General features: G+C 31.8%; 3 protein-coding genes across 7 annotated transcripts in view; 2 read left to right on the plus strand and 1 right to left on the minus strand.

The window, feature by feature from the left end:
- LOC108769166 (tensin-1) overlaps window positions 1-3,802 on the plus strand; it is a 62,022-nt gene extending 58,220 nt beyond the window's left edge. For 4 of the 5 annotated variants that reach the window (XM_018519994.1, XM_018519995.1, XM_018519996.1 and 1 more), the window contains 2 exons: window positions 75-246; window positions 2,095-3,802. In XM_018519994.1, coding sequence (XP_018375496.1) covers window positions 75-246; window positions 2,095-2,304 — 382 coding nt within the window. In that variant the 3' untranslated portion in view covers window positions 2,305-3,802. The remainder of the gene's footprint in view (window positions 1-74; window positions 247-2,094) is intronic. The other variant, XM_018519998.1, reaches the window with a different exon arrangement.
- A 55-nt stretch (window positions 3,803-3,857) lies between these two features.
- LOC108769159 (DDB1- and CUL4-associated factor 13) lies at window positions 3,858-7,456 on the minus strand. The gene is made up of 7 exons (XM_018519986.1): window positions 7,301-7,456; window positions 6,665-7,056; window positions 6,405-6,576; window positions 6,166-6,313; window positions 5,791-6,091; window positions 5,543-5,706; window positions 3,858-5,459 (listed from the first exon to the last, which is right to left on the minus strand). The coding sequence occupies exons 1-7, from the start codon at window positions 7,368-7,370 to the stop codon at window positions 5,372-5,374; spliced, it is 1,335 nt and encodes a 444-aa protein (XP_018375488.1). The 5' UTR covers window positions 7,371-7,456; the 3' UTR covers window positions 3,858-5,371.
- Window positions 7,457-12,391: 4,935 nt separating this feature from the next.
- Window positions 12,392-15,964, plus strand: LOC108769162 (uncharacterized). Its single transcript, XM_018519988.1, has 4 exons — window positions 12,392-12,470; window positions 13,841-14,040; window positions 14,713-14,856; window positions 15,748-15,964. Exons 1-4 carry the CDS (start codon window positions 12,464-12,466, stop codon window positions 15,832-15,834), a joined length of 438 nt encoding a protein of 145 aa, XP_018375490.1. The 5' UTR covers window positions 12,392-12,463; the 3' UTR covers window positions 15,835-15,964.
- Window positions 15,965-16,779: the final 815 nt, after the last annotated feature.

Here is a 16,779-nt window from a genome sequence, read left to right on the forward strand (position 1 = left end):
CTCTCTCTCTCTCTCTCTCTGCAAGAAAAGACATCCTGACCATTTATCATTAATGATACGAATCGTGATTTCAGAGAGATAACGCTGGAAGTATTGAGCCAAGAGCCGGAAGGAGCGTTCATGGTGCGCGAGAGTACCAGCAAGCCCGGATGTTACGCTCTCTCCCTCCGTGTGCCCCGTGAATTCCAGCCGAGCGGAATAGCCCATTATCTCATAATGCGTACAAACAAAGGTTACAAAATCAAAGTAAGTCTCTCTTTCTGTCTTCGGCTATTCTTTACCGAGTATCGAGTATCAAAGTAGTTGCAAACGGCTTGCGAAAGTCAAAGTGAATTTGCCGTTGGCCAAACAGCATTCGCGTTCTCGTCAAAGGACTATAAAAGCGAAAACTAAAATCTGCACCAGGCACGGATTGCAATTTACTTAATGTTTCTCTCCGAGAATAACACTGATTGTTTTGATAGATGCGATGTTGTTTGTAGTTAGAATCACGACGTTCTTAAACAGTTAAATGTATTAAAAATAAATTTCGCAAAGTGTCCGCTTATAAATTATACGCCAGAATATCAGTGAAAATACAATGGAATCTGCTAGCTAAATATAATAGTGGAATAATTGCAGAAATATAAATATATTTAACTTTAAAAAGGACATTTAAATAAACACGAAACAAATTCTGTTCGTTTTCTGCTGGCAATTAATTATTGGAATAAGTCGGTAGTATACGGAAAGAATTTATTAAAATTATTAAAAAATTTAGCTGGATATCGATCTGAAAATAATTTTGTTGGACTATACAAGTAAGTTGATTGTTAGAATGTCAAAACTTTTTATAACATTTTTTATTATGCTCCCACATAGTTATTTTGTTAGTCCAACAAAATTTTTCTCTTGTGTATCTAACACAAATTTAATACAATTGATGCCAATCGTGATATTCTACTCAAAACTGTTGGCGTACCAACATTTTGCTTATTGGATCTTTGCATTTGTACGAAGCTAGACAGTCGGTTCTAGTGAAAGGGGTAAAATTCTTTTTAACGCTCGAAATAATACCCACGGTAGAGAGAATCTTCCTATATAAGCGCAAGTTAATATTGAAATAAGCTGCGCAGGATGCTAATGCGTGAAGGGTCGAAGCTTTTAGTAGTCCGAACATTATACTCAGGACTACTACGCCTGGTGCAAAGCTACCGCGCATTTAGCCATTCGGTATTTAAATGGTCGAACTTCCCCCTCTCGTAGGACAGATTAAATGAGTACGCGGACTTTGATAATCTCCGAAACCAGTATAAATGAGTTTTGTTGGATATGCCGCGGATGCCGTTGGGAAATCAAAACTCTGCTTTCTCTCTCCCTCGCTCTACGACGACGCGGAAAATTGCATTGCACTGTAATAAGCACAACGCCAGATTCGAATGAATGCCGGTGTACGATAGCTCTGATATGCCGAGGTTCGTGTCAGCGCGTCCGTATATATGATACATTTAATATCATCTCGTTATGTGGCGTGTTACGACTGAAAACGCGAAGAAAGATCCCCGACCGACTAATATCGCATTTCATTGTCCTGCAACGTGTGTTACAACAATGCTCAGTAACATGATAATGTGCATAATATTGCATAATACAATGTGCATATAATAATAGCCAAAACGATAAGCTGATTGTGTTATTTCTGCGCTATTTATCAAATGGGTTTTTCTCTTTATTATTTCAACTAAACCTTTGAGCTCTGTTGAAATTACTGTTGAAATTCGATTGTGACTAAATTATCTCCAGTTTTGGCTTGAAAAAACATATTTTTACTTTCTTTTTCATTTCTAATTTTTTTTCTACAAACGAAATTGTTCCTGTATATTTAAAAACAAAAGGTATTTAATTGTTTCTGTGAAAATATATAACGCGTAAAATGAGTTCTATTTTTATTTTTCAACGGACTGAATAAAATTTAGTTTCGACAACGTTTACATTTGCGAGAGAAAGCAGAATTATTACGAGCGAGATAGCGGTGGGTAAACTTTGACAAGCGTTAGAATTAATGTCGATACAGCACTACGAACGCTGTAAAATCAATAATGTTGTATGTTTCAGGGCTTTACAAAAGAATTCACGACGCTCACCGCGCTAATCACTCATCATTCGGTTATGCCGGAATTATTGCCGTGCCCATTGTCGCTAAGCCGATACAATCCGAGCTTCGTCAAGACTGACTCCAGCAAGGATTTCGCGGACATCGATTCGGACCCGGATTACAATACCCTAGCGGATTTTCGCAAAATGATGGCCGATCTGAATGTCTAGAACGATCGACAATGACTCTCTATCTCTATCTCCTTCTTTCTTTCTCTTCTGCACTTTCCTATGGTTTGTCGATTCATTTAAAACCAGTTGGAAGATACGTGAGGCACCGTTCGGTATATTTGTACCTGGATCGATTTTGTGCCATTTGTATTGTATGTAAAAAGCCGATCGTTATTCGCAATCATTATCCGCGAAGAGATTTTGCCTAAGGTAATTGACATCGGCGCAACGCACTTTAAACGACGCTTAGTTAACGAATCTATGTTCCGGAAAGACTCGCACAGCCACCAGTGATACATAATCGTAAGTCATTAATAACGGTAAGAAATGTAGCGTAGATAATTTAATAACTGCTAGTGTTGTATACGGACGCGTGACTGGAATAGCGATTCGATTTTTTTTGTATTACAGCACGTGCGCCTAGCCAGATGTTAGTTTTAAGCATATGCTATAGCAATTGACGTCTGCCGGAACTTCAATCGGTATAAATTATTTTCACAAAACGTAATATATGTTCAAGTGCTCGTTACGAAGATTATTATATTTTTGCGAGTTTCTCTACGTTAAACGAACTGTCGAAATCGAATTTTGTTATCGTTTGGATTGCTCTCGATAGTTGCAACAATACCAAACGATTCGTATAATATATTCTTGTTATAAAACGCGCATTAGATGCGTAATTGGAGCATTAAGAAGATAAGGGAGAATTAATGAATTCATTGCGAAAAGTTACGAACTTAAAAAATTTCGAGTAAATTTTGATTGATTTACAGTTGAAACAAAATTTAAAAACACGTTGAAAGGACGTCCAAGTTTTCAGAAAAAAATTTTGAAGGTGATACGTGAAGGATATTGTTCTCCGAGAGAAAAATCGATAACTTTCTTTTCCGGGGTAGCGTTATATTAAAATATTTTTTCATCTAGTTCCTCTCTCGATTACAGTTTATTCACGGCGTCCGAAAGAGAGAGAGAGAGAGTGATCTAGTAATTTTTATTCGACTGAACAGTGAACAGTTATCTATCTTTTCGTAAGATATAATTGAGGCTCGTATTACCATGGTCACACACAACATATATTCTGTGGTTGCTTCGGAAGCGAGAAGGCTATTGTATAATAGGCAAATGTAATCGCTTCCTCTGTTTTATGATTGGACTTTATAGTTAATTAAAAGTGTATCTTTGAAATGCAAAAAATACAAGGAAACGTTACATATTCTATAGGTTCAGCTAAGTTGAACCACTGAAAAAATGTTCGAGCTTAGGAGTAAAGTCAAGATATATGGTCGAGCTATTATCGAGCCTATATATGTCGGAGTTAGATTCTTTCATTTATCATTTAATCGCATTCCCGATGGTATATCGCAATCCGATGATACATCGGGGACCAAAAACGAAACAATATTCACCGAAATTTCGATAAAAAGAGAAACAGTTTGCTCTCTTTTAGTATTGAAAATGGAATAATTTTGATTGCCATATATTTCAATTATTATCTCGTACAAAATAACATGAAAAACGAAAATTTTCTGATTTATTTCTCATTCCACAGCGAATGAAATAATAAGAAGTTATTGGAAAATATTCCATTATAATTTGATGAAAACAAGATATATGTAGAATAAAACTGCAAAACGAGAATAAAAACGGCTGAAATATTTTTCGCTTTGATCCCTGATCGCAATATTGATGTACATGTGTTTATATGTATATATATGTTATAATTATTCTCACTCGCGCGTTATATTTCCACACGTATATTTAATTAGTAAACGTCAAAGAGGATTAGTAAACGGCATGGAATCTTGGAAATGCAATTACGCCTAAGAGAGGACACAGAACTTCCTCGAAATTTCGACTCGACGAAACACGAATTATTGTAATAGGCGATAATTTAGTTTCTCAGCTATCCTAGTCTTGTACAGAAATTCGCGCATAGTTACGACAATGAAATCATATAATGCGTAGACAACTATCGTATTTAAAATAACGATTCTTAGCGTCGACCAGACACTAAACTGCACTTTTTTATATACCAGAAAATAATTTTTCGAGTATAATCACCACATATTAGCGATTCCTTGGTTATTAAATAGGATGTACAAGCTACATCGAAATCTACAAACTGCCATCTCATTAAAATCATTCATTATGACCGTTATTCATTATTAAAAAATAAGAGTAAATATTAAGCTGCAACAGTCTCGGTGATTAAATTTTTATGCTATAGGGATATAAAGACAACATAGCGTACATTTTTGTAGCATTGAATATTAAATTTTCTAAAATGATGACGGTTCCGATTCCTGAACGACAAATGAGATTGCATCATAATTTGTCGACAAGTATATATTCAGACTCGTGTCTAGTGACGCATTGTGTTAAAGGAAGTTCAGAATTATGCATATAGTGCATTGAAATCGTATGTATGATATGTATAATAGATTTCTGCAAATATGAATCGATTGTGACTTTCTGCTTCTACATTGTGTCGCTGTAACAACGCGTTGATGACAACGCGAATTGCTAAAATTTATTGTAATAACGAGTCAAAAATATCTGTATCTGTAAAACTTCGTTACATCTATCATAAATCATTTTTTAAACTCATAACCGCAATTGCGTAAAAACAGTGGTGTCTCATGTCGTTAATCTTATCGCACATGCGCGATCTAATGGATTGTGCAAAAATTTTTAAATAGTGTTTTTGGAATATCAAGTTAAAATAACAAGGGAATAATAACAAGGGAAAAATGAAGTGTTTGTATTAAATCGATTAATGCGTGCTAAGATAATCGCGTAAAAGACACACCATAATTAACTGTTGTAATGTACGCTACGCATGACATTAATCACTGCTTGAGGTTTGTAATGTTTCATGATTTTTTATTATCACAATGCGTTGTATAATGTCAAGAGAAATTATTTATTACAATAAATATAATACAAAGTATTCCTTATGACTGCATAACATCCTGTAGAATCCAACAGGACAAATTCGATGATTTAAAACGAGTCGCTAAATAAAGGCCGAAATGTGACAGATAAAAAGATACAAATATGTGCCGTTTCAGCTTTCGTGAGCCACAACATTCTTTTGCCTTTCTGGTACAAACGGTACAGTTCCCTTCTTGGAATGATAACGTTTATTAGCCTCCCTGCGAGATAAAACAATATATATATAATACTATTCAAAAGTATATTGTAAAATTTGAATATTGCAGGTTTTCATTATACTTACTTGCGTTTACTTTTCTCGCGAATCGTTCGTAATTCGGCTCGCGCATTATATATGTGTTTCGGTACTTGTCTATGACGTGCAATTCGTCGAACTTCCGGGTGCGCTGCGTACTTCTCTTTCAGAGCGTCATTGACAAGCAGTGCGTTTCTTTCTCTAGCTCTCAGCTGTTGAAATTAGGAACAGAGAGTATTATCGGTAACTGAAAAAATGCTTATAAATTCGTGGAATCGTGATATTTATATGCTTACAATGCCGAGCTTTTCCGATGCTTGAGCCTTCCATATACGAAGATTCATTTCGTCGCTGCCGCTAATTACAAATTTGTTATCGAGCGACCATCCTACACAGGTAAGTCTGTGCATGCGTCTTGTGTGATACACTTCTCGTGAGTGACCCTTATTCGTCTCGAAAATACGAATCGACTTGTCGTAGCTGCCCGAAACAAATTCTCTCCCCGTTGGAGAATAATCCACATCTATCACAGCCTCTACGTGATCCATATGTACGTTAACCGGCGTTTTCATCTTGCGGGTATCATATGTGTACAAACTAAAACAAATACATTTAAGATTCGCGAAGAAATTGCAGGAAGCAATTCTTTGATATTCTATTTTATATCTTACTTGTAATCTTCATTGGCACAGGTAAAGATAAAAGCTTCCATAGGATTCCAAGAGAGTTTATTGCTGCGTAATTTCATTGTAATCTTTGTTAAAGGTCCTGTTTCTCTAGTGTCGTATAAAATTATGCTGCGATCATTGGCGCAAGAGACTGAAAATTAAAATTAAATTTAACATAAAGCATATTTTATTAGTATCTCATATGTATATAGATTATAATAATCTTTCATCAAATGTTGTACCTAAAAGATCTTTTTGTATAGGATTAAACTTTATGTCGATTAGACTATCTACACCCCATTTAAATGTACGAAATGGCTCATTACGAGTATTCTCCCACATTTGACATATTCCTTCTCCACAAGTAACAAATGTAGGATTAGTTCGATGATGAGTTATGCCAGTTAATACTGTCTATGGACAAAGAAATTGATTAAAAAGTAGTTTTAAATATATTCATATTTAGTAAATTTTAAGAAAACTATATCCAAAAGCCGCATACTTTATTGATAATAGTATTCACAGGTTCCTCGTCTTCACCAGCAGAGACTGCGTCCCAGGTTTTGATGGTCTTATCATCACCGACTGTAATGAAATGTTTCCCATCTGGCATGTACGCAATACCGCGAACTATGCCATCGTGAGCCAAAAACGCGCGTGTGCACGTACCCAGGCTGAGAGACCACGTTCTCACCTCGCCATCGTAAGCGCCGCTGACAATTGTAGACAGCTGAGAGGGATGCTTGCATATGCAGGACACTGCATCCCTGTGGCCTTCTAGATTGCCTATAAAAGGCTTCGCGAATACCTTTTCCAATTTAACGGCGTTCAGTGCTTTTGTGTATTCCCTGGCCGCTTGGAAGGGATGTAAAGAGGGATCGAAATTTCGTGGAACTGTAAACGATAAAACAATATCCGATTATTGCAGTTTTTTTTTTTGAGGTTATTTCCACCGATTGGTGGAACTTATGCGTCTTCAACCTTTCCTTGAAATTATATGACTGGGCATTAATTATCTTAATGTTTTATTGCCTTTTAAATAATTTTGCTCAGCTTTTTGATATAATTGAATATAATTTTCATTGCTATGTTCCGCACGATTAGGTTAGACCTGCAACTATTTTGGCGATTTACTTACTTTTGTGGATGTCTCGTTTAGTCTCTCGTAAGTATTCATCAGGATTTCTACTTAATACTTTGACTTTCATCTTCAAGCAAGAACTACGCACACTTTTTTATCAAAATATTCATAAAAGATTGTCTTCTTGATCTCACGTGCTTGTCTTCCAGATGTTTTTAGGATAAATATGGATAAACAGAAGACAGTGACTAATGCGACATCTGTAAAGAGTCTGTGGCAACTACTAGTGATGTATTTAAAAATGGCTGTGTAGTTCAAATATGATACAATATAAATTGACTAACATATTATTTTGAAAACTTTTAAAAATATTTAAAAATGTATAAAACTATTAGAAAAAGACATCTACTTAGAAAAGTTTCTAATTTTTATATTTTTATGTTGTTTTAAAGCGTCCTTAAAGGCAAACTCGGACTAACTTAATCGATGACGATTAATTCAATTGACAATTAATAGAGGAAAGGCCCCTATTATGAGATACCGAGTACATTTTGGATAAATGCTAGAAGTCTATGGGCAGAATTTAAAAAAATGATAGGTCATTTTGAAGGGAATTTAATAAGCTTTAAGATAACTTTATATAAAATTTAATTCAAATTCCATTTTTTTTTTAAATTAAAGAAATGTAAAAAGTGAGCAAATAGCAAACTCAAAAAATTGTGCTCCTAATATGAGATGCCCCGAGAAATTGAAAGTAAAATGCAAAATATATTAGAATTGCAATTAAAAAACTTTATTTCATGTTTCTAAAATGCAAACAAATACAACCAGCGTACGTGAAAAATGAGTACGCGATAGATTATACCCAGAACTCGTCTTCAGGTAATTGGAATCAAGCATCGCAGAAATAGGCACGTTCATTTCGGTTGTCTTTTTTATTATTGTACAATAACATTTATACTTTAGCAACGATTTTCACTATATTTTTTTGAAAAAATATTTTTTTTTATTTCCGGCCTTCTGTTATGAATTCTGATAGCCCCTTCCCGCCCAAAGGATTCTAACGACTATCCTCAATAATCAAATAGTTAAGACCGCAAACAAATAAGTTCTAGCGTCTTAAAGTAGAAAAATTCAAAGCTCTAGAACTTTTTATATATTGGGTTAATTGCGCCAAATAAAAAGACGAATTATTAAAAAAATTTTAAATTAACAATTTAATATTTGTACACTCAACAAAATAATAGAAAGCGTATTCGAATGCAGGCAGAGCAAAACTATCAAAAGGATATAACTGAGAATATAACTGAAAATATAAAGTACTTAAATTGTACTTTTGTTTTAAATGTATGTATAACATTTCCACAATTTAACTAAATAAATTATATTTGTTTGCTAATACAATTAAATTTATATTGCGTTTAATTTGCAATGTTACAGCGTATATACAATATTCAAATAAAGAATTGATATAAAGAGAAGATAATGATAATTGATAAATTAAAAGCTCTAATTTGTGTGCCTACATATTATTTTAATAATAATTTGTAGTATACTTATAACTTTTTCTTCCTTTTTCGTTTCTCCTCTTTTTGCCTTCTTTTTTTTATGTTAGTCTGTAATGAAGTAAAATAATGAAAAAAAATAATTAATAAAGATTGACCACAAACCGCAAGATAAATTACACACACGTTTAAGTCTTCGGAAAAAGGGGCGCAGAGTAGCTCACCGCTCAGTGCGATTGACTCGTGATCTGTAGATCCGCGTTCGATCCCACTTGCGCCTCACATAACGCGATTTTTCGCGTTCGCCGTTCGGATTCGGCGTTAAACTTGTAGGTCCCCTCGAGTGTGATGGACAAACTCTAAGAAATAAGAGTTTGTAATTTATCTGGTTGTTTTGCATATCGTTTTAAAAATACACCGTCAGACATAACTTCGTTCAATTTAGGATTATTTTTTACATTTCTAGCTCTAGATGCAAACCTATTCATTAAAAAATATAAAATCAGTTACACTACGTTAATTTACATCAAATAATTTCAAAAATACTAGAGCACGAGCGTGACATGGCAGAAATTCGGAGTTTGACCCTGGTAGGAATCAAAATATTAACGCTCGTGTCTCTTCTCGGAAAAAAAGAGTAATCTCTCAAGAGTATCCTTGCTCACAGAAACACCTCACGAAAAATTCGCCGTTCGGAACCGGCGTTAAAAATATAGGTCCCATATACTTGTGGCAATTGAATAATCAGCGTGCGCCCCACAAGTATATGAGAGAGGTGTAACAGGCTAGAGGCCTAACGTAAACAGAAGAAAAAATATTAACGATATATAATGTGTATTGAATTTCATCTAAAGCAGCTGGTGTTACTGCACATTTATTTTGAAGAGAATTTAATAAGTTTTAAGATAACTTTATATAAAATTTAATTCAAATTCCATTTTTTTTAAATTAAAGAAATGTAAAAAGTGAGCAAATCGCAAACTCAAAAAATTGTACTCATAATATGAGATGCCCCGAAAAATTGAAAGTAAAACGCAAAATATATCAGTATTGCAATTAAAAAACTTTATTTCATATTTCTAAAATGCAAACAAACACAGCCAGCGTGCGTGAAAAATGAGCATGCGATAGATTATACCCAGAACTCGTCTTCAGGTAATTGGAATCATATTACGATTTCCACGCCTTATGGTTTTACGATCATCAAATCTAACTTCTGTAATTAAACTATTCAATATATTCCGTATTTTTCTATTAGTACGACCTTACTCTATCACTACATGAAGAATTTATTGCCAAATTTTTATTTATTAAATAATAAACAAGGTTAAAGGCTCATCTCAATGAAACTCGAAGACATCCAAATTCTAAAATCTTTTTTTACAATGACTACAGGCATGATCTAATAATGAATTTTCTACTAAATAATTTTTAATCCAAGAGCAATAAATTCATGGTGGAACCAATAGATAGCGTTTATTAGTTTAGCAGAAACGCCGTTATCTCTTATTAAGCGCCTATCTCATAATAGGGGGCTTTCCTCTACTATATAAAGAAAACAATATTAAATTTTAAAGAAAAATTTATTTTAATTTTTTGCCACGCATTAAATAACAAAAAAAATTAATAATTAACTATAAGCCTTATAATCAAAATGATACAGACAGTGACTGACAAGTTCCTCCATTGCAAAAATATTACACGCGATGAGTGTTTTTCTGCTGGATCGCTTGCATTTTGGTAAATTATTAGAAATTTTGCGTTTTATATGATACAATTCTAGTAATTTACTAAACGCAAACAATCCAGCAGGAAAACACTTAAATCGAGTGCTATAAGCATTAATTTATGTATGTCATAGCAGCGTGTCATAGTGAGGTACAATTTTTATCACGGTTTCATAATGATTTATGTATGTCATAGCGATATCACCTCTGACCACGCGGACATTTGCACATCACCATGATTTTATTGTAATATATAACTATAACTTTCTTTTGTCATCGGAATTAATTATCAAAATATATCTTCGATGAACAAATTATACATCCCTGATGAAAATAAAAATCAGAGCGTAAGTCGAATGTAAAGTCAAAATTTTTGATGTTTTAATTTTTGTCTCCTAAAAGTTTCGTTTACGCTTCTGTTACTCTCCCATTACAATTTACGCTCCGATTTTTATTTTCATCAGGGATACAGATATACATTTGACATAACACATGTGTTTTAAAACATGAAAACGAACAAGATAATTACTCTTTATACGTACATTTACAACTAACATTAAATATCTAAATAAATATATTTGATCAAACTGATGGCGATTATACTGTAATCATTATAATCAATCAATATGATACATTCAATTGGAAAGGTGTGAAGGCATGACAATACCATATCGCTACCCAGATAACACACAATATTATATGAATATTCTATGAAGCTTCAAATATATCTTTACAAGAATATTCTCAAAAAAATCATCTATACGTATTCACAGAATATTCTTATTTATAAGAAACAACCCAGGTAACACAAACACTTTCAATAAATATTCTATAAACATTCGTTGAGAATATTAAAATATTCTTACAATGTATTGAAAAATATTTTATAAACATACACAAAATGTCAAAATGAGACCAATTTAAATATTCCAGATAAGTCGGAATAAATATCCTTTCAATTGACTTAAAAGAGTCTTAATTGGATAATATTGTAACATTTTATAAAATATTTACCGAATGTGACTTCGAATATTCGAAAGCCTTGTATACCGGAATATTCGAAAAATAATGATTACCACTGAATGACATGATATCGAGACACAAACAAGCGCGAACGGCAAACGAGCACTGGATGGGCATGCACGGATCACGAGAGATTTAGATTGCTTAATTAAATAACAAAAGGTATTAAAAATTTGATATAATTGTTAAAGTAATAATAATAAAGAAGCAATATATATAATTTGTGTATAAGTATGTTTATAAGTAAATAAAATGATGAATATATATTACACATATATAGGTTATGTTGCATAATTTGTTTACAAGTATTTTTTTTTATAACAATGCCAAAGGTAAAACGCAAGATGAACATACACTGCTTTCCATTTGATGACACAAATCGACACAAGTCGACACAAACATCGTTCTATCCTTCTTGATATTCAGAGAGTGACAAAGATAGACCGACACTTGTGTCGACTTGTGTCGATTTGTGTCTCCTAAAAGGAAAGCAACCAGTTATTTCTATCGAACTGTAAGAAAGGAAGTAAATTCGGTATTACAACGTTTAAATAATGATAATATTGATGCTTCTGGTTCAGCTTCAAACAATGTTGAATGTGTCGAACATATTAAATATTGATAATGCACACGTATCTAATTAATACTCCTTGTAATATTCAAAATATGCGTAGAATATTCTATATATGTTATAAGAATAATCTTGAGGGGAGTGTTATTAGAATATTTAGGATAGTGTACTTTTGAAAACATAAGAATATTATTAGAATATTTATTTTCTTAAAAGAAGTTTTTACGAATATTTAAATCTTCCTAGTGGAGAATCGAACGATATTCCACAAACAAATATGTGCTGGCTGGGAAGATTACGAGCGATAAGATTACACGAACTTTTAACTTGGCCTACAGGTACGACAAGTGTCATCTTGCATTCAGACTTCAACCGTGCCGAATCGATTTCCATTATGCCAGGTGAGTAAAGATTTCTCTAAAATATATTAAAATAAGTAGATATAAATTTTTTTCAATTTTTCGGCATTTATAGGATCTCTGTTTTCTTATTCACTTCCTTATTTTTTGACTTTTTATCGACATTTGCATTGAGGATATTTTAGCAAATGTCGTTTCATGTGTTTTAATCATTTCATTACTAAAAATAAATTTGCAAATATATTAAATGTTAAAACTCGAATTACAATTTTACTATAGTCTGGATAATCTAGTTAAAGAGAATCTGGATTATTAAAATCTAGTTAAAAATCTAGAGTTATAGGATGTATTGTTGCTATATTTTTGGAAACTAATTTTCTGAAATTTAATTATGGGCAGATTAATCTAAATTAGGTTAATCTAAACATTTAATAATAACATAAAAATAAAAAATTTATTTTTTACGATTTAATAACTGAAGGTTGAATAATTCTGTGACGTATTGCATGAATATACATATGCTTATATGTAATAATTCTATTGCGTTATACATATATTAAGTAGTTATTACGATAATCGCTGTATCAATTTAAGTGTAAAAATAGTTGTACATAATTTACTTTTTTTATTAAAAGTGCAAAAAAATCCATCATTAAATATAGTTACTTTATTTTTAAAGTATGTGAGTCATATGGATTATCAAGATAATATGTATGTGGCATGTGAAGTCATCGATTACAAGAACTATCTAGAAGTCTTATCATATCGATGATAAAGAGCATGTGTTAGTATCAATGTATTATAATATTACGTAACACACATGTATTCGTTTTATATACTACTTATTTATGATATCCGTGAAATTGTCCAAAATAAGATTATATTATTTGATGGAATTAAATATTTCATTATTAGATATCAAAATCATCATGATGAGTATCAATTGGATTAAATGATTATTAAAATACAGACTAATAATTTTCTTTGTAAATATGTTTAAAATTTAGAAAAACATATAAACTGTATGGTATACCATAATTTAAAAAATGTATATAGGTATATTTATTTCTTACAATATATTTCTATATTAAAACCAAACAAAATTAAATATTAAAGCTTTATTAAAAATTATTTTTTAAACGATTTTTTAAATAATCTATGCTATAATATATATTATTTTAAATTTAAGAAAATGTTTAACATAAAAAACATAAACTTTTACACTTTTCCTTATTTTAATGAATTTTTTATCAAGTTAATTTATAAGTTATTTTATAAGTATTAAGTTATATGAAATTTTTATTTGCCAACAAAATAAAGTCGAGAAACTGAAGCTTGATAGATCCCAATCATACTAATATGTTAATATAATACTCAACATACCGATTTTCCTAATAATTTCATTATTATAGCCTACAGATGGGTAAGCCGTGCCAGCAGTCAATCGCTGCCAGAAAACGCGATCATCGGCGGTCGCGACTCTGACGGAAGCAAACTTTACGTCGGCAGAGCTTTTCATGATGGTGACATGTTACCAGCGAAAGTGATTCCTGACAAGGGTGTCGCCTATGTTTGTCACAACGGCGAGGAACATCCCAAAGACAATTTCGAGGTGAGTGCAAATAAACCAGACGAATTTTTTTCTATGTTACGAGAAACCTGATCACTTACGAGTATCATGCTAAGCTTTGTATTGGTTGATCGTCTTATCAGGACACTCGTAAAGTCGCTCAAAATCAATCATAAAGTATAATATATTAAATATATTCTATCGCATTTTTAATACAAAAATTATAGATTAGCTTTAATCAAAGTTTTTTTCACAGAAGTGATTGTCACCAATTTGCTGCATTAAAAATTGTACGAACTCATTGGTTTTAAACTCATCTAAGAAACCAACAACAATTTCCTTTAATTCCAACAATGATTAAAAACGGTTACATCATTTTCGTAACTTATATAATGCTCCGTAAATAAGTACATGAAATAACAATCACAATACAAGATTTATTAAAATTAATCATATCAATTTTATTAGACTCAAGATGATCTTGAGATATCAAATTTTTGTCGGAAGTAGCTATTGATCTGATAAAGATATGATTCGGTATAGGTGGCTCAAAGATTCGAATGAGATTATTATATTATATTTCGTTATCTGATATATAATGTTTGATCAAAGAATAATGATAAGAACGAAAAAACGTGTCCAAATTAACTGTCGATCACATATTTATAAGCAATTAATTAATTATACCATAGAATGATATTACGATTTTGTCAGGTCCTTGTCCAAGGGGAATTTGCATGGGAGTTCTGCAGCAACGGTGAGGTACCAGAGGATGCAATAATCGCAGGTCAAACTGCGGATGGAGAACCTCTGTACGTTGGCCGTGCCCTCCATAGTGGATCTCAAACAATTGGCAAGGTCGGTCTTTTCGGCAGATATTAATCTCAGGGTTCGACAGTAATGATAAGCATAAAATATGGAATAGCAACTTGATCGAAGCATGCTCGATTTGCTAAAACATTCTTCAATTTGTACTCTGTATTCAGCAAGCAAAACTCACTTTTATCTTGCGCGGCCTTATTTTTACTATTAGACAAGATATAATCCAGCTGTTCAAAATATACATTAGAAACTAAAATTAATATTTTGCTCGTCAGTGTAAAAATAAAATATAATAATGTGTTAGAATGGGACAAAGACGAGCAAAAACAATGGATATTAATGATTTTACTTTAAGTACTAAAACATTAAAAATAGTAGTTTTAATACTTATAAAATAAATAATTAATTATTATTTTTTAATATTAAGATAATTTAATATTAATGGGCACATTAAATTAGATTTCTGTGAGGGCAATTAATAAAAATATAAAGATATAGATAATAAAAATTTAATATGTTAATTTAAAATTGACAAAATATAGGCGAGACAAATTTCAGTTGTATATTAAGTCTTCTTCAGATGTATAAATAGATACTATTCCGTGAAAATAATAGAATAAAAATAGGAAAATCGAAGTCGTTATAGACATATATATATGTTTAGTTAATCGTCTATAATGATTCCAATTTTTCAATTTTCCTCTTAATTGTTTTCGCAGAATAATATCTATTTATACAACTGAAGAAGACCTATTATTAGTACAATTGTTTTGCTTACATATTATTTAGTTAAATTTGAATACGTGCGTTAAATTCACATTTTCATTAACTAAACATTCACTATCTTCGCTCGTCTTTGATATATTTTAACAGATGATTACATGATATATATATGATCACATTATATTAAAAAAAATAATTTCTTAGGTACAACCAAGTCACGGATGCTTATACATTCCGTACGAAGGCGAGGAATTGTCGTTCAAGGATTACGAAGTACTTGTTGTACATTAATTCAAGTATGGATGCACCCAAAGATTGAAGATGTAATACGCATTCTATATACGATCGAAATTAATTGAATCAAGCAAAACGACTTCCAAATAAACTGTTGAAGTGAATGAAAAATTATTGTGAACAAAATGCTCCGTTTTTAAAATATTTGTAAAAATTTATTGAAATAAAATGATTGATAAATAAATAATCTCAAATTTTTTAAATTACTTTTGACGAACAATAAATAATTTGTATTGAGAATAAACTATTACTGAACAAACAATTCGTATTGCTTATTTATTTTAATGATAATTTGCTTATTAATTATTGTATTAATCGAGATTATATTTCTTGAATAATAATTAAACACTTACACAAATTAAATATATTGGTATATGAGTAATTTAATCAGCTATTAAAAATATTATAGTTGTAATACTATTATGATATTTCCTTCGTTCTAATTTAAATGCCTTTCGTGTTTTAGCTACATTTTTGCATTATCACAACATTAAAATATATAATAATGTATAACATGTTGACGAAGAGAGTAATCTAGTTAAATTGTTATCAATGAACAATGAAATAAGAATCATCTGCAAGGCAAACGAGCAAATAAATAATACACTGGTGACCTAAAAGTGATTACGTCGCTCCGATGGAAAAGTGTAACAGGAGAAATCGTTTCTGTCCATTAAATTCGATAGCTGCGAGAAAAAAATCGAAAGTTGTTTTATGTACCAAACGCGGAATAGAAATCATTAACTATAGTTCCATGGCTGCTACTTGTGAAAATCCGTAATTCTCGAGTAGCGGTTCAGCGGAGCGAGAATACAACGAAGTAAAATACCTTTGTGGTAATTACCTGCCAATAGACGATTTATTGCAATGTATTAGTAGGCTTTTGTCAATCGGCAACACCGATCGTACCGAATAACCAGTTGGTCACCGCGAAAGAATCAT

This window comes from Trachymyrmex cornetzi, unplaced genomic scaffold (assembly GCF_001594075.2).
Source record: "Trachymyrmex cornetzi isolate Tcor2-1 unplaced genomic scaffold, Tcor1.1 scaffold868, whole genome shotgun sequence".
NCBI lineage: Eukaryota > Metazoa > Arthropoda > Insecta > Hymenoptera > Formicidae > Trachymyrmex > Trachymyrmex cornetzi.